Raw genomic sequence first — 26,037 nt, 5'->3', positions numbered from 1 at the left:
CAGCCCCCCCTGCAGCATCGACGGGCCCCTCGCAGTGCCGCCAGCCACCGCCCATCCGCACCCCTGCTGCACGCCTGGGCCCCCCGCAGTACCGCCAGCCAACGCCCCCCCCCGCAACAACCGGCCCTCTGCAGCCTCCGGCACAATGCCCCCCGCAGCCACTGGGCCTGAGCTGAGACCATCCCCAAGGTAAGTCTGATTTTTACATGTTTTGGGGGGGTTGGGTATCTTTTATATGTATTGGGGTGTTGGAGTATCTTTTGTATGTATTGGGGGGTTAGGGTATTTTTTATATGTATTTGGGGGGTCGGTGTATTTTTTATATGGTTTGGTGATGTTAGGGTTTTTTTTATATGTATTGGGGGGTTGTGGTATCTTTTATATGTATTGGGGGGGGTTGGGGTATTTTTTATATGTATTGGGGGTTAGGGTATTTTTTATATGTATTGGGGGCTGGGGTATTTTTAATATGTATTGGGGGTTGGGGTATTTTTTATATGTATTGGGGGTTGGGGTATTTTTTATATGTATTGGGGGGTTGGGGTATTTTTTCTATGTAATGGGGGGGTTGGGGTATTTTTATATGTATTGGGGGGGGAGTTGGGGTATTTTTTATATGTATGGGGGGGTTTGGGTATTTTTTATATGTATTGGGGGGTTGGGGTATTTTTTTTATATGTATTGGGGGTTGGGGTATTTTTTATATGTACAGGCATACCCCGGTTTAAGGACACTCACTTTAAGTACACTCGCGAGTAAGTACATATCGCTCAATAGGCAAACGGCAGCTCACGCATGCGCCTGCCAGCTCCCTACCTGTACCGAAGCTGTACGCAAGCGGGGAGACTATAGAGCCTGTTACAGATGCCTTATTTACATCAGTTATGCAAGTATATGACGATTGCAGTACAGTATATGCATCGATAAGTGGAAAAAGGTAGTGCTTCACTTTAAGTACATTTTCGCTTTACATACACCCTCCGGTCCCATTACGTACGTTAATGCGGGGTATGCCTGTATTGGGTGGGGACACCTATGGACACCCGCGGGGGCCACCCGAGGACCCCTGGAAACCCATGATGACAAACCCGGGGACCCCCACAGGCCTCTGGTATGAATCCTGTTAAAAAAAAATGGTTTTATGTGGGGGCACAGGGGGGGGGGGGGTTGTGTATTGGTGTTTAGTACATATTGTAATGTTTATTGTGGGCAGAGGTGGTGAATGAAGGGCCAAGTACCCGCTTCACTCACCCCCTCTGCCTTCAATAAAGCAGCTATTGTGCCTTAACCCCTTCATTGCCTTAGTGGCTATCCGCTAAGGTAATGAAGCTGCTTTAATGTAATTTTTATTAATAGTTTATTGTAGCAGGGGGTCTCCGGAGCAGAACCACATTGATTTAAGGTCCGGGGACCCCCTGCTTCCCGAGATACAGGCCCCGCTATAGGGTGCTGGTATCTCCTATGCATTGAAATGTCCCGCGTCACGTGACCGTGGGAATCAAATGCATAGGACATAATGGCACCCCATAACGGGGCCTGTATCTCGAGAAGCAGGGGGTCCTCGGACCTAAAATCAACGCTGTTCTGCTCCGGAGACCCCCTGCTTATCTACACCAGTAATAAAATCACATTTTAAAAAAATTTAAAAACTCGGCCAAGATTTGCGCAGAGAGAGGCAGCTCTCTCTCTCTGCAGCAGAAACAACTTGCCAGATGAGCCCTTTACACGGGAGCGATCTTCACGTTGCCGGATACTCGCCATTTTTACAAATGTTGCTTTCACTGGTATTGGGGGCTTTCTGCATACCGTGATTAGTAACGCTGTCACAAATGGAGATTTTAAAAACCTGGCAATTTTTTTCTATCGCAGCTTAGTGCATTGACCCCATAGTTGGGAAAAGTTTCGCTATCTCTAGTTCAGATTGGAGTTTGGATACTTTTTACCACCAGTTAACAGCTAGTAGTATACAAAGAAAAAATGGACAGACTTCTTCAGCCAACGCATTAGTTAATAATCACCTTTGTCTATTACCTCAGTATCTGTCACTGCTGTGCTGCAGTGGAGCTCAGTTTCTTGTGGGAATGTTTCACTGGAATCCTTAATCGTTATCGGAATCTTCATTATATCCTATGGCTGACAAGGGCCACCTAGGGGTGCTAGGCCCCCAAAAGTGGAAGGAGCCTACTTAATGTCAGATAAGCTTGCAATGAATTGTGACTAACTCTGTCCTCCGTGTGTTACAATGAATATGTCACGATGTGATCTTGTTGAGGTCTTAATCAAGTACTTAATTTGTGCCATAGACCCACTTCTGACTGCAGGAGAAGGGCAGAAGCATCCTGTGATGTTCAATGGTTATTGCAGGGCCAGTGGTTATTGGGCATCTATAGATCATATCCATTTGACATTGAAATTGGAAGATTCTACAACCTTAACCATGGGTTAATTCAGGGCAGGACACAGTGGAAGTCAAGTATGTGACAATATTTTCACAGGGTGAGTAAATAAAGAGCCATTAAGAGTAGGTCTTGGGATTGGATTGACGTATATAGAGTGGCATTGTGAAGGTGAATTCACTTTGAACAGAATAGAAGTAACTTGTTCAGCTCGTCCTGGTTTGATATATTTCTTAAAAAGATGAATAATAGTGAACACAGAGCTCTCTCTGTTTTCGGTTATGGGGCTATTTTCCTAGGACCAACTTTGTTGCAGATTTTGCTTCTTTTTTTTTTTAAAATCTAAAACTCGCAATATGTGAGTCTTTTTAATGCTGAAGATTTGGCCTGTTTTCGTATGGATGAGGGGATTGCAGAAACGTGCATGAAGAGAAATATTGACTTTTCATGTCAAGAATGGGACAGAGTGGGAAAACTATGTGAGAACTGCACAAGAATAACATCAGGGGTAATACAAGGGGACTGGAATGGAAGTGACATTAATGATTGGCACTGTGGATCAGCACCAGCAATGTTTGTCAGCAACCTATACTGTTTTCGCTTTAAATAGTTAGATGTGTGTAGTAAGACCAAGCATTTATTTTTAATACAGCAAGTTATTTTTTTTAATTCCTTCTTTGAATAATCCTTATACAAAAAAACCCCATTAGTACAAGTATTGGTATTTTGATCAGTGGTTACTATAAATGATTATACTTGTGAAAAATGTTTCATATTCTGTGTTCTTCAAAGTCATTAGAAATATCACATTGCGAGGTCCCAGAGACTTACCGTAATAAACCCATGATGCTATTTCAATGACACTAATTATGCATCCAAATGAACGACAAATATAATACAGACTCGAAGTCATTTATTGCATAAGAATTACAAGCAGGTAGAATTGCATTTCATTGACCGAGCTTCATAGAATGAACTGTACTGATTTACATAAGGTTTTAAAAGCTTTGTCCCTCTGTTGTAATAGATGCTAAAAAATTCTGCAGGCATTAGATATTTTTGTTTTGTTTTTCATATCTGCGGAGTAAGAAGTGTCTAATCATAAAAAGGGGATTTCGGCAACAGCAAAAGTAAACATGTGAAATATATGACAGCTATTGTGCAAACTAGATCTGCCAAGTCTGAGGTTAAGTATAATTTATCTTCAGCACAAGAAACATGATTAATAAGATTTTTGTATTTGACTCAGACAGGGGCAAGCGGGAAACAAGTCAGATTTTCCCCATGACACACCTCAAGGATATTTCTGCTTCCCCAACTCACCTTTCGTATATCTGTACACCAGCGGTGGCCAACTCCAGACCTCAAAGGCCACCAACAGGTCAGGTTTTCAGTATATCACTGATTCAGCACAGGTGGCTCAATCAGTGGCTGACTGAGCCACTGATTGAGCCACCTGGGCTGCAGCAGGGATATCCTGAAAACCTGACCTGTTGGTGGCCCTTGAGGACTGCAGTTGGCCACCCCTGCTGTACACCCCCCCTGCAACCCCTCCCATCCCACCTTGACCATCTCAACTTGACCATCAAAAGACTCTAAATGGTAAAACAAAAGTCAAAGTCATTCTTGATGAGGAAAGAGCAAGAACCCACTGAAGATGCTACTACTCTCAGATGTGCTGGCGATCTTCCTGCTTTGGGCATTAGTTTCAATCCAGACCTCATCGCTGTTTTTGAGATTTAGGACGCTACCTCCGGAATTCATCTGGGGCTGGTTTCGGGAATTGTTATCACAGAAACCCAGAAGTTTCTCCATCTTGGTACCTCTCTTGGTCACAATGTACAGGCAGAGGTCACCACTGGATACGACCTGGAATGTGAAGTAGTAGTAGCCAGGTTCCTTGCAGGTGAATTTGCCCGTATCTATGTTGTATGGATTTTCTTGGTTGGTGATAGTATTGGTAAACACCAACATGTTGCTACTCAGTTTTGGGTTTATGGCAGAGAAGGCTGGGCGGCGTTGGTCTGCAATGTTGGCCATTGCTCCTTTGGACCCCCTTGATCCTTGTTCTCCTGGAGGCCCAGGAGGTCCTTGTGGACCTTTATAGCCTATCTGACCAGGTTCACCAGTAGGGCCCCGATCTCCCTCGTCTCCCTTGGTTGCAACAAGCCCAGTTTTACTACCAGACAAGCCTGAGAGGGAAAGAGAGACAATTATTAAAAATAAACCCTGTGCCCTTCTTATAACTGTCCTTCATGAGCACAGTTATAATACTTGGCATCACGAGACATACTGATGTCTCTAATGAGACTCTTATACCAGAGTTATCTTGGGTAAAGCGCAAAAGAGACATTTGAAATAAGTCCCACTTTTTCTGGAAGAAAGTCTCACCCATAAGCATCTGCAGTCTCTTGCTCTATAACGGAGTCTTGCATTAAACATCCCTTTTCTTTTGGTAACGACTAACCTCAAAATCTCACTCATTTTGGTTCTTTCATTCGGACCGTTATGGGAGAGGTGAAACCACACCAAATGTCCTGAGGACACTACAATTCTTTAAAAAAATGTTTTACACATTATTGTTTTTATTTTAGTCTGCTAACAAATATAAAATAAAGTATACAAAGAAGAACTGTACAAAAATAGCTATACCATAGGAATAACATATCCAAATCACATTGCAGCAAAGATGCAGAAAAATGAAATAAATAAGATAGACAAATTAATAAGTATGTATGTCAAATATGCAGAGAAACATAAGGCTAATAAAAGTTGCAATAAGCAGTGCATTATCTGGACATTGCAATATTTATTATTCATTATTCAAGGTTATCAGTAATGACCTTGGCTACTTCAAGCATTTTTTTGTCTCTGTCGACAGATTTCCCCCATTAAACAACTTTATCAAGGGACTCGACTTAATTGTTTTTATCCCCCTCATAACTGACTGGAGGAATTAAAATGCTAAATTAATTTTGACAAAAAATGTTAGTTTCAAAAGTGTTCTCCTATTATAGGCTCCGAGGGCTGCTAACAGGCTGTGTATTTTAAGATCTTCAAACCATGTGCATGTTATCCCAAATCTAAAACAGAAGTTTGACCTTCCATCCTCGTGACAGATTTTGTACATCTGGGCTTCATAAACCCTAACTTCATATATAGGTATTCGACTTGATCCGGGAACAGGTATTTGCAGACATTAAATTGGTCTCACCTGGTTGCCCCCGGTCTCCTTTCTGTCCTGGTCTCCCATCCCGACCAGCTATTCCAGCCTGCCCATCTTTTCCGTGTGGTGCTTCGCACACGTCTGACTGGGACTCCACCATTCCCAACACAACTGCCAGGAGCAGTGTGGGCAGCCAGACGTTTCTTGCCATTCTACCTCTGAGAAGAAACAACCGAAGGTGGGGACATTACCATTGAGTAGCGGGAGAGAAAAAGATTATCCAGATCAACTGATTTATTTACTTTTAGAGACACATTTCATACTTTGACCCAAATAGAAAAAACAAAGAAAAGAAAACGTGTCCCGTGTCGTGGGGATATAGTATTTGACCCCTTGAATCAGAGTCCTCTTATACTAATGCTGTAGTATTAATTTCTGTAGCTGCAACGGTTACAACTGCATCTTTATTACAATAAAGGTATTAATGCGTTGGTATTTCATTGTGGTATACATCACTGGTCAACTGATAAGCCTGATATATTCTCTTCCTAGTGCATTTCATGTGTTTTTATATTTCCATTGCATATATCTGACATTAGACTAGGAAGTGCTGATAGGCACAAAATCTTTCAGTTTCCTTAAATTTCTCATTGATCAATAAACCAGCTTAGAACAGTTTAGTTCTCGGAAACTATAAAGTGACAGCCCAGATCATTTTTAAATAGATTTAATAAAAGTCTAGGAGACAAATGAATATTAAGCGGTGTTCAGTGACAGAATAAGGGCGGCGGAGGAGGAGGAGGGTCAGATGGGGCAGTCGCTCGGGGTCCAAGCCTAGTGGGGTCTCAGGGTCGGATTAAGGGTAAACAGTATTTACATAAGTGAGAAGCCGCAGCTGCAGCTTCTCCAGCAGTGAGCGGTCCTTCTCAAAACTAAAACGCATCAAGGATGAGGTCAGGAACCGAATGGGACAACATCGACTTAGTAATCTTTTAGTCATGACCATCGAGAGAAAAGTACAGAGAGGACTTGACTTTTGAAAATTTAGAAAAAGATCCATGTATTGTTATGCGTGTAGTTGCCTCTATTGAGAAAATGTCATGCAAATGCAAAATATGTTCTCCCAAAAATTGTGCTGTCTTATGCTGAATGTAGCTGTTATTTACTGTTTATACAGGTTTAATTAAGGTGTCAGTTTGATTGTTTGGAAACATAATAAAATATTGAATGAGTGTCGTCATAGTATCAATGAGAACATAACCTGAGATGTAGATGTGACCTGACGCATACTCAGTATAGTGTCCTGTAACTTAGCTCACAAATGCCTATTACTACAGGATGTGAGTTGGAATAGGAAGGCCCATGGCCTGGGCACCGCTCAGTGAGGCCAAGGTGCCCTTAATTCGCCCCGGTTGGTGCTACAGAAGAAGCAGAGGTTATTGCACCTGGAAACACAATGCATGGTATAAACGCTAATGTGATATTTACCGCAAGATTTAACGCAACAGTATTAACAGCAATGGTAAAGTCCGTGTTATCTCCTTAAAACATTCAATATTTATCACATCATTGTGTGCGTTTACCCCCGATAATGGGGGTAATAATGTCTGCTACACTTGTAATCCATAAGACACCTTCACATTTAATTATGTGGGCAGTAAGTTATTTTTCAGCACCAGAAGGTGTTTTATGGAGTAGCATCGCTTAGTAATATGTCCCATCATTTTTATAATAGAGCAAGTGGAGGATGCAATGTTAGCAGAAAGTACAATTTGTCCATAGAATATAGACACGTTGAATAATGGTTATGGAATCTGTTATTTCACATGTGTTGTAGATGCAAGTTTTCAGATCCATTCAAATCAATTGTCAAGTCTATAGCCAGCTATTCGGTTATTTGCAGATCCTCATGTATTTGACTGAACCAACAAATAAAAAGGTTCAAACCCATAGAATTCATATTAATACTCATGGGGTTATTCATTAAACTGCAATAGTGCTGATTGGGGCCAATCACACTATACCAGTGTGATGGGTAATCCTATGGACTCTTCCAAATGCATTTGTATCTTTTTATAATCATTTGATGATTTTCACTACAAAAAATATATTATTTTAGAGATAGTGTTATCGGTGAGTCCAAGTGGAGAAAGGTAAGATTTGCATGAGTGAAATGTATAATTAAATGGTACTGTTCCAGATAGGACAGAACTGTACAAAAATACAGTACATAGATATATTTCAAAAGTAAAAGATGCTATTAAACAATCAACCAATTGTTTATTTTTTTTAACTTTTTGGGAAAATCTATCCTGCAAATGTTTGTTAGCATCGTAATTTGCTGTCTAGAGCAGGGGTGCGCAAACTTGCCCCCCATCTACACTGCCCCCCTGCTCGCGCCCGCTCCGTACATGTCTCCGGCATCAAATGACGCCGCGGGGTCACATGACGTCACATTGCCAGGGCAACATGACATCATGTGACCCCGTGGCGTCATTTGATGCTGCGTTGCCATGGCCCCTGGCCTAGGGTATGTTTTACTCTGATTATTTTTTCTTCATTTCTCCATTTCTTGATGGTTTATTTGACATTAACAGGATGAGCATGAATCTGATGACGTTATCGCTGAACCTGGCATGGGAGCAAAACAGGTTGTCAGTCGCCCCTTCCCGCACCCATTCAGTGTCCTGTTATACAGGAAAACAGTGGAACATTTCCAGACTTTCAAAAATGCTTTAAAAAAAAAAAGGGTTATATTTGATTAATGGATAGGCAAACTAGACACCTGCCTACAGCCCCTTGGTACAGGGGTCCCTAAAATGCATGACTATAGGAAGAAGAGCCTGCCAGTCTCTCTATGTGCCACCCTGTACGTGCGGATGCCGCTCTGTGTCTGTATTACGGGCCCTTTGTATGTATACGTTGTGAAAATTTTTTTGGGTGTGGATTTGGATCCACAGTGGATCTGTCGTTTCCTTTGGTCCGTGGATTTTAGTGGATCAATGTAAAAAAAAAAAAAAGGGCGATTCGCGGCTTACGGATTTTTTTTGTTATTGTTACCGATACACTCAGCGGATTCCGCAACCCGTGGACGGTTTTGTAGAATCCAATTCATAGATTCAGCAATCCGGAGTGAGATTGTATTCTACAAATCCGTCCACAGGTCGTATCCAATGGCGGTTTTTGATGAATCCTCGCAGATTAAATCTGACCAAATCCGTTTGAGGATTTTACACGGCGAAACAGATTTTGGGTTGAAAATCTGGGAAACAGATTTGGGAGGATTCGACCATCTCTAAATAGGAGCAACAAACTGGTTCACAGCCTAGAGCCAAATACAGATGCGTGTGTATGTAGCCAGACTAAGGCCTTGTCCAGGGTTCGGGCGGGCGTGCTGAGGCGCGCTGAGGCTCAGGCTTTCCCTGGCCTTAGACAGCGCGCCATCCCTGGGCGTGTCGGGGGCGGGCCAGTGACGTCACGGAGCTGGTTCGCCCTCATTGGGCGAACCGCTCACGTGACCGGCCCTGCGCTCCGGCAAGTGCGTGATTTTAAAAATGACCTAAGACCTACGCTTCCACACGCTTGCGGAAGCGTAGGCGAGCCCCTACTAAAGCCGCTCTCATTGCGGCTGTAGGGGCTCACAGGTAAGTGCAAGCGCGCCTCAGCACGGCTCACCGCGTAAGCGCTGACCATGCCCGAGGCCTTACTGTTCTCGTGGCCATGAGTGAAACGCAGGAAAACCGAGGCGCTGGGGGAGGTGGCTGCCATAACAGCACTGCAGGTGGGGGGCGTACATTCTTTTCAGTGGGACCTCCCACCGTGTTAATGCTTCTGGGCCACAGACACGAGAACAGTTTGTCCGGCTACATCTGTATAACCTTAATCCTACTGATAGTGGCAATAAATAAAACATATTCACTTCCTGCATTGTCAATAATGTTACTGACGGATCTATGCATCAACGTAGAGAGAAGTGGGTTTAGACGCGCCGCTCCATTTTTGGGTGCAAAATCACGGCATACGGTGCAGAATGTTGATTTACGTTAGATATGGCAGATTTGTTAGGCAAATTAAAATGGAAAAGAATGACGCACAGAGATGCAGAATATGATGTATCTCACTATAATATGTGCACCATGTAACTCAGATGTGCTCAACTCCACTCCTCAAGCCCCCCCCCCCCCCCAGCTGGTCAGGTTTTCAAGATATCCCAGCTTCAGCACAGGTGGCTCAATCAGAGGCTCAGGCTTCGACTAAGCCTCTGATTGAGCTACCTGTGCGGTAGCGGGGACAGATTGAGCCACCTGTGCTGAAGTTGGGATATCCTGAAAACCTAACCTGTTGGGGGGGCTTGAGGACTGGAGGTGGGCAACCCTGATGTTATTAATCCCCAACTTGTCCCACTGACACTCCCCAAGCTAGTGCAGACAGGGCAACATTAGAGCAAAATACTTTGCTATGTTGGAGCAGCATCAAAATGCACTAGTTTTCCTCCAAAATTGCCATGATGCCTAGACCTGGAGTACTGGAGAAACACTAACAGATCTCTTAATGGTTACAGGCCAGGTGTGCAGTGATGCAGGGCTGGTTAGGTCCTTTTCTAAACAATGGAAATGCTTCTTCCTTGGACGTCATCATTGTCGCTTATCTTTCAACACATTCAGCATTGCTGGTACCTACAACTCACTGCTTGATTTCCCAAAGAGCCGGGTGCCCCAGGCAGTCAGATTAATGTCAGCGATGTGAATGTACTGCAGGTTTAAAAGATCTTAAAGGCTTAAGGATTTAGCCGATCTTAACTGTGTCTGAAAGCCTCTAAGCCAGGATGTGGTCTGTGCTTGGGAATGGAGAGTGACATACTCACACAGAACTTTAAATAACCTCTTTACTATCACATACAACCGGTCACAATAACATGGATACAAACTGATATTTTTTTTTTACATTCAAGTTTCAAGGCTTGGGATTTATTTTGATTAAGACCCTAGAAGTTGTGCTAAAGCAAGAGATAGTGGCAAAAAAATAAATAAAACAGAGTGGGTCTGCATGGAAATCCAGTGTGATAGCAGCAGCAGCAGAACATATTAACCAGTTTTTTGCCAGAAGGGCCTACACTATAATGTGTTACTGGTTCATATGATAGCAGAGTAGTTAAGTGTTGGACATTGCATTAGATTTTAGACACATTGAGGGCAACCTTCCAACTACACAGTATTGGATTCTTCTACATACAAATGAACAGCTATGACAGCGATGACACTAATAAGAATACACAGTCTTGTAATATAATAGTGTTTTGTTTAATACAACATGGCAATGTTTGCAGCAATGCCCACAGAATGTTTTAGGCATACGTTCCTGCCCCACAGAGCTTACGATCTAGACGATAAGTTGACGCCAACGAGCGGACACTGTTTTTCACCTGAGCCAGGTTCATCCACTTTAAAGTCAATGTTGTTACTAACAAGCCACTCTTCCTGTGGTCTTGTGATAATTCTAGTTAAGCCCTTTGGTGAGAGGCACAATCACAGCTTCTCTAGCATAGAATGGCATGAAATATGTCAGATGTTTTTAAAAACTATTATGTGCATTGTCAGTGACCTATACCCATTGGTCCCACCCATAGGAACCAGTGGTCTTGCTTTCCTGACATTACTTCAATTTCCTTTGAAGGAAAGTCTCCCAGAAAGGAACTTTTCTATGTTTTATTTTAAGGTACTGTTGCATTTTTGCCATCTGCGCATGTGACACTTTAAGCAACAAGCAAGCAGACAATTTCAAATAATTAAAAAGATCACGAGACATAAAAGTAAACATAGAGAGAAAGGACTCTCTGCCCTTAGGCGTTTGTAATCTAAGGAGCTCTACTAAAAGAAAACAATACGTTTGCAGAATGACACTCACTGCATTGTGCTGATTTATAATAACATACCTTATGGAATGTCTTGAAAATAATTAAGCAGGGTTCTGATCACGTGAATGTTTTCTCCCGCAGATGGAACCCGAATGAGAAGAGAGACTGGGCAGAAGGCTGGAGATTTCAGTCCTGACTAGGCTGAGCCGGATGCTGATTTCACATTAAGGTTTCACTTCTCTGTACATTTCTCCTTTTCGTGTTGGTTTTTGTAGGGATTGTATACAGAAAAGGCTGCCACGCACCCAGTTTCCCGATCAACAAAACAACATTCTGTTATGGCAAAATGTGAAATCCGTGTACACTACAGGTTACAGATCACTGTCTGCCTCCGCTACCTGGTGCAAATGTATTTTCTGCCCTCAATGTCACATTGGTTGCTGCTTGCACAGGTAAACTTTTTGCTGCTAGTTAGGGCCAGCTACATATTGTGGTGAATGCATTGGCAGCAAAGAAGCTAAACATAGTGCAGCCTCATCACAGAATATGGATTTGCTGTGGAATAGAGGGAGAGATGCTGTCTATCAACACAAAGAAAGTATGTTTTGGCACAACTCCTACCATTTTTTGCTCCCTGTATTTAAGAAGCGTGTTTGTCGATCTTGTTGTGATCTAGCACAGGTTGTTAAACAGAGTAGTTTCCTCCACCTCATGCCTGGCAGATTTATGGTGCCAATAGGAGGGAAATACATTAAACAATGTCAGAAAAACATAACTTCAGAAGACACAGGGGAGAGATCCCCATCAGCTTTTTGGTCAGCTGAGTTCCCGACTCCACTCAGGATGCTTAACTGAAAAGACCCCTGTGGCTGCTTAGGCCCAACGTTTTGCCACCCAGCGTTTTGCCACTTTGTGATTTGAGCATAGCCGGCCCGACCATGCAGCTGGCACCTACAGCCTACCAATGTGTTCTTGGTACTAACCACTGGCCCAACCATCCAGCCGATGCGTGCAGCCTCCCAATCTGTTCTTGGGACGAACCACTAGCCCGACCGTACAGCCGGCGCCTACTTCTTTACATTTTCCTGCATCCTTAAGCTTGTTGGCGTGACAGTTCCGCTGGCTTCTGTGACGATAAATCCTTTATTGACATAAGTTAAACATATACCAGGGATGGGTGGGAAAAATACTGCTTCTGCAATGCAGTCCCCACTCCCCGGCCTATATGTCCTTGGCCTTTTCACTGCCTTCAATTCACACCTGGCTATGCGCAGGAGTAACCGGTGAGATTATTGCATCTCGACGGCTTTAAGCCCTTATGGAGGTGGCGGCTCCATGCTGGGTCCTCTGCCTCCTCCGTAGCAAAACATGTAGCATTTGATACACCCCATTGAGATCCTATTATAATATGTTTGCTGGTTAACCCCTTGTATTGACACTCCCCAAGCTGGAGCAAGATAGCTTGTTGCAAATTGATGCAAAAAGATGTAAAAAGTTAATTTCTCTCTTTGCCCCAAAATTGCCTTGATACATCTCACCTCTAATGAGTGCACACACTTCTGACAGCAATGAGGTCACAGCCACTGCACAGGGATAATGCAGTTAGCATATATATATATATATATATATATATATATATATATATATATATATATATATATATATATATATGTGTGTGTGTGTGTGTGTGTGTGTGTGTGTGTGTGTATATATGTATATATTTATATCTATATGCATATGTATATGTATATATTTATATATAATATTTGATCACCCCTTTGCCAAAGGACCTTCCAGACATTACAAGGTTTTGGTAAAGCCATGTAATCTGCTTTTAGGCTTTTAAGGTACAGCACAAACTTCAACAATTATTTCAGTGATGGAGTTACTTACTTTGGCAAACTGTTCAAGTCTATGATTGTTTAAGATTCACCCTGTTTATATTTTGCAAGGACAAGAGCTGTAAATACTGTACTTTTTCGCATTGTCTCACACGGACTGGAAACTCTAGTCCTCAAGGGCCACCAGGTGGTCAGGTTTTAAGGATATCCCTGCTTCAGCACAGGTGGTCAATCAGTGGGTCTAGGGTTGCTAGGTGTCCAGTATTGAACTGGACTGTCCAGTATTTGGACACACTGTCCAGTAAAAAAAATGAGGTAATACTGAAAATGTATGTGCCAGGTATTACCTCTCTGGACATAGTAACATGACTGGCTTGGGGGAGGGGGGGGCATGGGATTTCCCTGAGCAGGGAGAGAGCAGGGCTGTTGCTTGGGGGCTGGGCAGCTTCCTCCATCCTGATTGGCTGCATTACCCAGCAGCAACCAATCAGCAGGAGGTGTCAGGAGCCTGGGGATGGGGCCAAGGAGAGGGTGAGACAGCATGGAGCAGGGAGTGGTGTATGTCCAGTATTTTTGGAGAAGCCACCTGGCAACCCTATCAGTGGCTAGGTCTTTGACTGAGCTACTGAATGAGCCACCTGTGCTGAAGCAAGGATATCCTGAAAACCTAACCTGTTGGCTGCCCTTGAGGACTGGAGTTGGCCAACCCCGGCCTTACAGATCCCTCTGGCAAAAAGAGGACTAAATTACTTATCCTATTTTTCATGTGAGCACCATTGGGTGATCAAAGTTATGCTTGTAGCCAGGTCACCTGATGACTACTATTCTGCCCCTGTACAGGCAGTAAACCCTGGTACAATCAGGTTGCCAGTAGTTGATATGGGGTTTTCATCCTCCTTGGTACTGCACTTGAGTGACAGCGGGAGGCGGTAACATCAGGCCTGGGCATGACCAATCATGAGTCAGACCTGGTGCCCTCCTCCTGGCTGTACTTAAGGGCAGGTACTGCCCAAATTTGTTATTGCCTTTTCCCACTTGAGGAAGGTAGGTCACACATTAGAGAGGCTGATTATTGGGCCTTCTCCAGTCCTCTTCCCTTCGGGGAACAGTGAGTGTGGACCATACCTCTGTCTCTACTAGGGAGGTGGGGAGAGCTAGGATGGCTGTGCGTGCCCTTGGCCTATACTGGCGGTCCAGGGATCATCCTTCAGTGAGAGCTGTGAGACTGCATCGGGCAGAAGTCTGCTGTTGTTTCTGTACTGTACAGAAGAGTTATAAACCGTTCCTGTTTGCATATACCACCTGCCTGGTGCGTGACCTTACTGGGGGGAGAGCTAATAGTTCTACCGTGGGAGATCACCTTCAGTTCCTGGAGCCTACGGCAGATGGAGAGGCTGCACTGCTAAAGAGATATGTGGGATATGAACCCCAGAAGCCTAGTCCAGTGTACCCACTACCATCAGCAGACGACTCAGCCCTCCTGTTAACAGCAGGTATCATGTACCATACACTCTGTAATGGCCACATCTCTCACCGGGTGGGGGAAACACCGTTACTGCACATAACAGTAACATGCAAAAATGATCCTTTGGTATGTTTATTTAACCTTTGTCTTAACTTAAAATGTAACCAGAAAAAATGTAACCAGAAATAATACAATGAACATCCAATCCCCCACGTTTTAGGTTCAGATCTGCAGATTAGGTGCCTTATTATTGAATTTTTGGTGTTGGCAAAATATGTGCTTTATATAGCCAAATCTAAGAAAAAAAGTGTGATAGTGTAGTTGGCTTGGTGTCGCTTGATTCATTAATTGCATTTCTCAGGCGAAACTGTGTATTTTTTATTGCCCCATTGTCACTTTCTATATTAGGGAAATCATTAACAGAGAGTTGTTTCATGGCGATTTGAAGATTTGAGCAATTATGTAGAACATATAAAAGTTAAGGAGCGAGTTATTACACCTGCCTAACTCTTAGCCTTTTGGTTTTTGTTTTATTTTATGCTCTGCAAAATGTCACAGCCCACAGTTCATTTTGACAGCGACGAGATTAACAACACCAAAAGCAGGGGTAATTTTTCAATATTTCTGAAAAATAACCAAAATGGGGTGATACCGGAGAGCCCCCTGGGACGATATATATATATATTTATTTATTTTTTCTTCAAAATCCGCATGAAGGTTTTAGTGTAATTAAGAGCGAGATTGTAACTCTACCCATGCAAGGTTAGTGTTGTTATACAATGTTACACAATGCATCACAACTACACACGTCTCCACCAAGCAGTAACCATCACATTCTGATTAGTAAGGACATGATTATTCAATCCGGACTTTACAAGTTCTACTCCTTTATAGTTTCCTACTCCAAGTTGGGTAGAGAAAGAGAGCTGGAAACCTGGACTGGCTAAGCCTGTCCCTATTCATGATGGTCACCCCATGTGTAAGGGTTAAAGACACCATTGTGGATGTTTTCACTATACACAGAATGGAAACCATATACAATCCTATTTCTGATAATGGGGATCAAAGTAAAAGCTAATCATCTTAGATATACATCAATAGGGGAAACTAGAGAGAGAGAGAGTGCCATAGCAAGAAGAGAGGAGTTAAAGAGTAGTAAAAGCAAGAGGAATAGATTCACTGCACAAGAGACGTGCCGGGACTGTAAAACAGCATTGGGAAGCCTTATCAAGCACACCACAGAGGATAAGCAGAAGCACAGTGGGGCTGCAAGGTGTTCTAGATTACAGCACGGAGTGAGGGGGAAGGAAGAGGAATTAAACAAAAGTAAGAAAGCAAGTAACACAAACAGGAATAAAAAGGCAGAGGCGATCAGAGAAGACTAAACATATATTTGAACATGCAGTGTCTCCTAATTGCAAGGGGAAGCCCAGCTAGTCCTGGTTTAGGTCTTCTCTGCGAGTGTGGAGATGTCAACCTCCCAGGAGTGAAATCAGTAGGAGTTGACAGGTCTTGGAATCACTATTGTCTCGGAAGAATGGGAGCTAAGAGTGGCGCACAAGCCTGTGTGGCAATCAGGATACAGGGGTGACCACCACCTGTCAGTGATTTCATTGTCGTCATCTAAAATCAAATTCTAATCTATAACTACAAAGGACAGACAGGGGCCTGGCTTTAAAGGCCTTGGCTTCAACCATAAACAAAATGGCAGACTTCTACTGATGCAAATCCAGGTCTGGGTTAATCTGCCCAGGTGAATAACTGTGGCCCAGATCCACGGAGCTATGTTATTGACTTAACAAGGCATCATTAAGGGCTGACGGGTATCGTCAAAGCTCACCGCGCAGTGTTAAGTGCTGGTTTCAGCCATAACGCGCCTTGTGTTAACTATAACAACCGTTAGAGCTGATAATATGCAAAAGCGGTGTTCCCTCTATCCGCGCCCAGAGCTCTGTTACAGTTAGCGCAGGGATTTAACAATGCATTACGTAGGTCAAACCTAAAGGTGGCGTTGGCTCCCTTCAAAGCCTGAAATATGGGTGTCAGAGGGGAGGAGGAAGAAGAGCGAGAGATCCAGGTTCTTCTATAATCCCCCCTCCCCTCCCAATACACCTTTAGACAACACGTGCAGAGACACCTGTGCACAAGAAATGGGCACCCCTGAGATACCCAGGAAATATGACAGGCATGAGAATATCGTATTAGCATATTTCCCAGGTTTCTCAGTGGTGCCTATTTCTTGTGCACAGGTCTGTCTCCACATGTTGACTAAAGGTGTGTCTGAGGGGATATATGTAGCACTTGGGGGGGGGGAGGGGATTGAGCAGGGCTGTTTCTAAGGGGCTGGCCAGCCTCCGCTATCCTGATTGGCTCCTGCTGGGTAATACAGCCAATCCAGAGAAGGTTTCAGGAGTCTGAGGGTGGGGCCAAGGAGAGGAGAAAACTGCATGACGTGGAGAGAGTTGTGTGTTTCGCACCTTTCACCACCGTGTCCAGTATTTTTGGAGAGATGCCACTTGGCAACCCGATTTCTCTCTCTCCTTCTCCCGCCCAGAGGGAGCCAACGCCACCCCTAGGCCAGACAGGTGTAACACGGGGCAGTGCTAACTTAACATGCTGTTAAGCCTGTGTTCATTAGATCCACAACGGCCGTTGTTATCGCACATATTTAGTTTTGCAGATTCGCTTTCACCTCGGGGAATATAAAGCCAGTTACTGATTTTGATAACTTGACATTATGAGCCCTGAGTTACTGGAGCTTTGTGGATCTGAGCCTCTACTTGCATCTTTAAAACATAGGGGTTTTGGAAAGGGGATTTATCATTCTAATGGGGAATAAAAAGCACCACTAGCAAAAATGAACACAATGAGCCTGGCGTTTTGCTTGCACGTATGTAGTGAAATGTACTAATGTTACGTGCTGGATGCTGCAACATATGTAATGAATGAAAACAGGACTGGTTAAGGAAGGTTATGATCAATACATCTGATGACATGGGAAGTAATATAAATGTCATCAGTATATGAGCTAAGAACAGGGCTGTAAAGGTCGGTTTTTAAAGGTGCAATCCCACCAAAGTCAACTTTATGCTAAAAACATTATGGCCCACATTACTAAGCAGCGCTATACCCTAAGACAATTAGGCCCAGATTTCATAAACGGTGCTAATCTTTAGCTCACATTGGCTGGGAGTCATCTAACTCTGTTAAAACACAGTTAATATCACACCCGGCAAAAATGCTGTATCATCACAATTTTTGGGGACTTAAGTCATCAAGATTGCAGTAATAATTTATTGCGTGCGATATTTTTTTACTTGGCGTGATGCGGGAATTAGCGCAACTGTTAATAATGCATTAATTCCTGCATTGGGATCGCATTCCTAATATTGCTACCGTAGGCTTCTGTAATATCAATGATTACAGAATCCTATGGTAGGCATTACATTAACCCCTTTGATGCCTGGGGCTACCAAGGTATACCAGAGGCATTCAAGAGGTTAATACACAAATAAACAACTCTACCTATCTCCATTGGCCACAAGCATTGCCATGCAATGCTTTACTAACCGCTAAGGCAAACAAGGGGTTAACCCATTGGATTAGCATTGGAAGGATATTGATCCAGGGAGTAATCTGATTGCCAATATTTGGAGTCGGGTAAGAATTTATTTTTCCCCTTATGAGACATCATTAGATGATATTTCACTGGGGTTTTATATTTACCTTCCTCTGGATCAATATACTGTAAGTACGGATATAGGATAAAGTATCTGTCATCTAAATTTAGCATAGGTTGAACTTGATGGACGTATGTCTTTTTTTAACCTCATCTACTATGTAACTACGTAACCCCTACTACAGTCCTACGGGGTGCCTAACCACCTTCCCCTGGGCAACTACTCCATCACCCTCCCACCCCCAAAAAAACCCTAGCCCCCCTCTTGACTAATGGCTAATAACCTTATTAGCCAATTGTGGCTAATAGGGCTTTTGGCCATTAGAAAGAGGAAAACACTACATTTCCGAACACGAGGACTGGTAGGATAAGGGGAAACTTGCGTAATTACCTAATTTTTTGGCGGGTTTCGATATTTTTAACCCGTTAGAAAAATGCGTTATTGTTAGCGATACAACAAGGATCACTTGCATGTTAACAATAGCACTTTTACTTCCTGGTAATAACGCATTTTTACTTTATCAAGCAAGGATGACAGGGTCGATAACTCCTGTCCATTAGAATGGTAATTGAGGAGCGCAAAAGCTCAGCACCCTTTAGTGAATCTGGGCCCACCTCAGGAAGACCCCTAACCGCTCATTTCATTGAACAAGTTTTCCAGCGCTGAAAAAATTCCCATGGCAGGAGTGGCACACACCAGTCGTCAAGGGCCACCAACAAGTTTTAAGGATATCCCAGCTTCAGCACAGGTGGCTCAATCAGTGGCTCAGTCTACAACTGAGCCACCTGTGCTGATGCAGAGATATACTTAAACTTGACCTGTGTGCGGCCCTTGAGGACTGGAGTTGACCACCTCTGTCCTATGGCATAACACTAATTAGTAAATATGACCGAACATGACAGACGAACCAAAAGGGAAGTACTACCCTGAGGCTTTATTTACTAAGTGTTGTCATACCATAAGACACGTTCTGATGGCAGAAGACACCTGCCGGTGCCAGAAGTTGTCTACTGTATAACCCACCTAGTAAATATCCCATAAATATGACCCTACATATTTTAAAGAAAAAAACATTAAACCTACTGCCACAAACATTCTTTCTTGTAAGGTTTGCCACTGTATCAGGGATCCAATATCACTGCTATTTCATATCCCAGAATCCACTGCTCATCTCCTCTTTATTGTTAATTCGTTTCCCTCCCAAGTACGGACAGTGACATCATCAGCTAGGGGGCTGGGCTCCTCCATACTGATTGGTTGCTGCTGGGTAATGCAGCCAATCAGGAGGAGGTCACATCACACCTTTCACCATTGTGTCCAGTATTTTTGGAGAAGCCTCCTGACAACCCTACTTGTGAGAGTGTACTGAGCACCAGTATAGCTACCAGATCTTGTGGATTCTACCGCAGCTCATATTACAAAACCACTTTTTTTTAGGGGTGATTCCCTTTCTTGTCTGGTGAGCAGCGTTCTGCATAATTTATCAAGCCATATATATATATATATATATACACACATACAGTTAGGTCCGGAAATAATTGGACACTGACATAATTTTCATAATTTTAGCTCTGTACGCCACCACAATGGATTTGAAATGAAAGAACAGAGATGCAATAGAAGTGCAGACTTTCAGCTTTAATTCAAGGGGTTGAACAAAAATATCGTATGAAACGTTTAGGAATTGCATCCATTTTCATACACAGTCCCCTTATTTGAGGGGCTCAAATGTAATTGGACAAATGAACACAATCATAAATAAAATGTTCATTTTTAATACTTTGTCGAGAATCCTTTGCAGGCAATGACTGCTTAAAGTCTGGAACACATGGACATCACCAAACGCTGGGTTTCCTCCTTTGTGATTTTTTGTGATTCTGAGTCTTTCTGCCTTAAGTTTTGTCTTAAGCAAGTGAAATGCGTGCTCGATCGAATTGAGATCAGGTGATTGACTCAGCCATTGAAGAATATTCCACTTCTCTGCCTTAAAAAAACTCCTGGGTTGCTTTCGCAGTATGTTTTGGGTCATTGTCCATCTGTAAAGTGAAGCGCCGTCCAATCAACTTCGCTGAATTTGGCTGAATCTGAGCAGACAATATATCCCTATACACTTCAGAATTCATCCGGCTTCTTCTGTCTTCTGTCACATCATCAATAAATACTAGTGACCCAGTGCCATTGTAAGCCATGCATGCCCATGCCATCACACTGCCTCCACAATGTTTTACAGATGATGTGGTATGCTTCGGATCATGAGCCGTTCCAAGCCTTCTACATACTTTTTTTCTTCCCATAATTCTGGTACAGGTTGATCTTAGTTTCATCTGTCCAAAGAATGCTGTTCCAGAACTGGGCTGGCTTTTTTAGATATTGTTGGGCAAAGTCTAATCTGGCCTTTCTATTCTTGAGGTTTATGAATGGTTTGCACCTTGTGGTGAACCCCCTGTGTTTGCTCTCGTGAAGTCTTCTCTTCATGATAGACTTGGATAAGGATATGCCTACCTCCTGGAGAGTGTTCTTCACTTGGCTGGATGTTGTGAAGGGGTTTTTCTTTACCATGGAAAGGATCCTACGATCATCCACCACTGTTGTTTTCTGTGGACATCCAGGCCTTTTTGTGTTGCAGAGCTCACCAGTCTGTTCTATTTTTTCTCAGAATGTACCAAACTGTTGATTTGGCCACTCCTAATGTTCCTGCTATCTCTCTGATGGATTTTCTTTTTTTTTTGCAGCCTAAGGATGCCCTGTTTCACTTGCATTGTGAGCTCCTTTGACCGCATGTTGTGGGTTCACAGCAACAGCTTCCAAATGCGAATGCCACACCTGGAATCAACTCCAGTTATTTTACCTGCTTAATTGATGATGAAATAACGAAGGAATAGCCCACACCGGTCCCTTGAAAAAGAGGGGGCTACATATTGAAGAGATGTAATTTCTAAACCGTTTCTCAAATTTGGATGTAAATACCCTCAAATTAAAGCTGAGAGACTGCACGTTAAGCCCATATTCATTATTTAACTGTAACTTGAATTTATTTTGGTGCACAGCCGAAATAACAAAAACTTGTATCAGTGTCCAATTATTTCCGCACCTAACTGTGTATGTATATATATATATATATATATATATATATATATATATATATATATATATATATATATATATATATATATATATATATATATATATATATGTATATATATATATATATATATGTATATATATATATATATGTATATATATATATATATATATGTATATATATATATATATATATATGTATATATATATATATATATATATATGTATATATATATATATATATATGTATATATATATATATATATATATATATATATATATATATATATATATATATATATATATATGCCATGAAGACTCTCATAGCCAATTCAAATCAATATATATTGACTCTCATAGCCAATATATATATATATGTATATATATATATATATATGTATATATATATATATATATGTATATATATATATATGTATATATATATATATATATATATATATATATATATATATATATATATATATATATATATATATATATATATATATATATATATATATGCCATGAAGACTCTCATAGCCAATTCAAATCAATGAGCTGGAAGGTGTCTTCAAAGTGTCTCATGGCAGAAGATTGCTTAGAAAATATAGGCCATAATCCTCTGATGTCCTGGGGATCTTATGCTCAGTACATCTCTTTTGGATTAAGCCGATGGTTCTGCCTTGGTGTTGTGAGCACTGGTTTTATTAATCCCTTTGCTGCTAGAGGGTCTAGCAAACCACTGCAACGCTGATCCCACGAGGAGTAATTGTTAAATGCCCTTTACCATGTATGCACATAATCCAACTAGGAATAATTATGGTTTTATATCTGTGGCATCCTACAGATAACGGTTTACGATTAGCTGACTTTTCCAAACTCTTGCAGTGATTAATATAAAAAATGCTATTTCTCAGAATACAACACAGGCTGTGAATAATAAATCGGTGGATGTGACGTAGGTGTTTGTGAAGCACAGACGTCCTCTTACCTCTCCCATCGTACTTTGAGTGTCTCTTCTGCTAACACCTCCTCCTCCACTATTGATCTCTCAGTGGGGATACCCAGGGCTCTGTCCTGGGACCTCTTCTCTTTTCTCTGTGCACGCTCTCTCTGGGGGACCTAATAACATCTCTTGGGTTTAAATATCACCTCTATGCTGACGACATACAAATTTACTTTTCAACACCCGACCTTACAACTGCTGTACAAACAAAAGTTTCTGAATGTCTCTCTGCTATATCATCCTGGATGGCCCTCCGCCACCTTAAACTCAACATGGCAAAAACAGAGCTCCTCAAACTTCCTCTCAAACCTGGCCCTATTCCCTCCTTCCACATTACTGTTGGAAGTACGATCATTCACCCAGTAGCCCAAGCACCCTGCTTAGAGGTCACACTCGACGCATCTCTCACATTCTCCTCTCACATTCAGAACATTTCTAAAACCTGACACTTTTTCCTCCGCAATATCACTAAGATACACCCGTTTCTCTGTTGCTCGACTGCTAAAACTCTGACTCAGGCCCTCATTCTCTCCCGTCTTGATTACTGTAACCTCCTGCTGTCTGGCCTTCCTGCCTCTCACCTGTCTCCCCTACAATCTATCCTAAACGCTGTTGCCAGAATCACTCTACTCTTTCCTAAATCTGTCTCTGCGTCTCCCCTCCTGAAATCCCTCTCCTGGCTTCCGATCAAATCCCGTATCACACACTCAATTCTCCTCCTCACTTTTAAAGCTTTACATTCTTCTGCTCCTCCTTACATCACAGCCCTAATTTCTCGTTATGCACAATCCCGACTCTTGCATTCCTCCCCGCTCATTCTACCCCCTTTGTATCTAAAGCCCTCTCCCGCCTTAAACCTTTCTCACTTACTGCCCCGGACCTCTAGAATGCCCTTCCCCTCAGTACCCGACTAGCACCCTCTCTATCCACCTTTAAGACCCACCTTAAGACACACTTGCTTAAAGAAGCATATGAATAGCACTGTGGATAATACTGGACACATGATACATAAAGCTTGGCCCCCTGCAGACGCACTTACCAAAATTCCCTCCTACTGTCTCTGTACGTTCTCCCTACCTACCAATTAGACTGTAAGCTCATCGGAGCAGGGACTCCTTTTCCTTAATGTTACTTTTATGTCTGAAGCACTTATTCCCATGATCTGTTTATATTATCTGTTATTTATTTGATTACCACGTGTATTATTACTGTGAAGCGCTATGTAGATTAATGGCGCTATATAAATAAAGACATACAATACAATGCAGGGCTGAAGAAAACAGGGATGGAAATGGCTGGTTGACACCTTCCCTGTCAGAGTCCAGCAATACATAGCACTGTAGTAGTGCCCCCGGCTGTGAAATGGTTAAGATGACTCCTATTGGAAAGGATAGGGGCACTCAAACTCTGCTCTGCACAGGTCATCGATGAAGGCTGATTTGTGATAAGCTGCCCTCCAAACTCTGGTCCATTATATATATATATATATATATATATATATATATATATATATATATATATATATATAGTGGTGGTCTTTCCCTCGGATTAGATATTGTGCCAAACCTATGTAGCTTTGTCATCAAAAGTGAGAGGAAATCACAGCAGCTGTGCAGAACCATTAAAAGGAAGCAACCTAAAAAGAAGAACTGTGCTGCTTTAGGGTGCTGAGTCCGTCAGTTTTGGGTGTCATAGGGAAGGCCAAAGTCTTACAATATTTTGTATTTACCATTAGTGCCGTGTTTTGACACTTGTGGTGTTACTCAAGTGAATATGTTAGTGACAGATCAAATGCTCAATAATACTAACAGTACATAAAGCTAGAGCGCCACCTATTGAGGATGTAGCAGAACTGGTTCCATTTACCACCCAACCTCAGTAGCCTGACCTCTGCAAACGTGTTACCTTTATTTAAAAAGCACCAACCTCACTCAGTCCAATATGAAGTATTTAGGAAACCTACTGTAAAATTGTTACACAAAAATGAAGAGCGGTGCTATCAGTTTGCCAGTAACCTCCTAACTTCATATTGTTCAAGCCCTTTTCACCTTGTAACAGGATGGCTCAGATGACTTGATATTATGCTATTAACGTTGCCACTTATGTAGTTAAATGATGTCACTTACCCCCAGCAAGGCCATGCAAGAAGACCTGCATTCCCCTGATTAACCACAAGGTGGAAGCATTGTAGCAGGATAGAAAAGCACCTCCTTTGCTCAATTACTTTGGTACTTAACTCATTGCAATTGTATACAAGGACTAGAGCCATCATAAACCCTTTCTTCCCTTTAGGCAGTAAGGGCCCAGTATGCCAGGAGTCAGCATATTTCTTGATGTAGTGTCACACACTGCACAAGTCCAATATCTTTTAATTCCCTGCAGACTGAAAAATATTAAGCGATCAGTCTGACATCAGTAGACAACAACTGGACACAACTTACAGTGGGAGGAAGGGAAAATACTTGCATTACAGCTGTTCTTGTCAAGTGTCAGGTTTAGCAGAATGTATTTATGTATGGAGAGAGAGAGAGAGAGAGAGAGAGAGACAGAGACAGAGACAGAGACAGAGAGAGAGAGACAGAGACAGAGACAGACACTTATCAAAAACTCCACACAGCTGTAGATTAGATTTCAATAGATATTATAGTCTATGGCTGGGGCCATAGAGGGGGTAGCAAGGCTGAGGCGTGCTGACGCTGAGGCTCGCCTGCTGAAATCTGCGCGATTTCATGCCCATGCAGGCGAGCCAGCGGGCATAATCGGGAGGCGGGGGGAGACTGAGGGAGGCGGGGCAGTGACGTCGCTGGGCCAATCGCCGTGACGTTGACGCTGCTCCGCGCTGATTGGATGTTTTCAGCCGACAGCGCTCTGAAAACAGTTTGGCTGTCGGCTGAAAAATACAGCGCCTCAGCACGGCTGCGGACGCTCGCGTGAGCCCCCTCTAATGACATCCTCATGGAGGATGCAGGGGCTCAGCGCGGAGCGTCCGCACGGCTCAGCGCTGCAGGTCCTTCTATGGACTCAGCCTTAGGCAGAGTAACAGTATATCAGTGCCTTTGGGGAAGTCTATATGCAGAATGATGATCTTTTCAGTCTACAGCAGGGGTGCTCAACACCAGTCCTCAATGTCCCCCCCCCCAACAGGTCAGGTTTTGAGGATATCCCAGCTTCAGCACAGGTAGCTCAGTCGAAGAGCCTGCTTCAGCACAGATTGCTCACTCAGTGGCTCAGTCAAAAACTGTGCTGAAGCTGGGATATCCTTAAAACCAGACATGTTGGGGGAGTATTGAGGACTGAGCATCCCTCGTCTACAGCATATAGTCCTGTATATGATATTTGTGACACTGGAATAGGCTCGGGAACCTGTGTGAGATGTGTGGTCGCCCTGTAGTGTGGTTAATGTTTCACCTCTCTTTTCAGTGGCCACAAATGGCAATGACAAATTAATCCCATAGAGCAGGGGAGCGCAAACATTTTTCCCTGCGCCCCCCTGCCGGAGGTTCCCTCACTCCCGCGCCCCCCCCCCCCTAACCCCCACTTACCCGCGC

The 26,037-nt window shown here is 42.8% G+C and overlaps 1 protein-coding gene and 1 long non-coding RNA gene across 2 annotated transcripts in view; one reads left to right on the top strand and one right to left on the bottom strand.

Annotated features, from left to right (window-relative positions):
* Positions 1-3,294: 3,294 nt before the first annotated feature.
* LOC142497676 (complement C1q subcomponent subunit A-like) lies at positions 3,295-11,670 on the bottom strand. Its single transcript, XM_075605787.1, has 3 exons — positions 11,495-11,670; positions 5,611-5,780; positions 3,295-4,588 (listed from the first exon to the last, which is right to left on the bottom strand). The coding sequence occupies exons 2-3, from the start codon at positions 5,771-5,773 to the stop codon at positions 4,017-4,019; spliced, it is 735 nt and encodes a 244-aa protein (XP_075461902.1). The 5' UTR covers positions 5,774-5,780; positions 11,495-11,670; the 3' UTR covers positions 3,295-4,016.
* The window catches only part of LOC142497677 (uncharacterized), a 37,697-nt gene continuing 23,167 nt past the window's right edge, over positions 11,508-26,037 (top strand). The window contains exon 1 of the long non-coding RNA XR_012802304.1: positions 11,508-11,645. This is a non-coding gene — a long non-coding RNA (uncharacterized LOC142497677). The remainder of the gene's footprint in view (positions 11,646-26,037) is intronic.

Source organism: Ascaphus truei, chromosome 6 (assembly GCF_040206685.1).
Source record: "Ascaphus truei isolate aAscTru1 chromosome 6, aAscTru1.hap1, whole genome shotgun sequence".
Classification (NCBI taxonomy): domain Eukaryota; kingdom Metazoa; phylum Chordata; class Amphibia; order Anura; family Ascaphidae; genus Ascaphus; species Ascaphus truei.
This window is presented reverse-complemented; position numbering and strand designations above follow the sequence as displayed.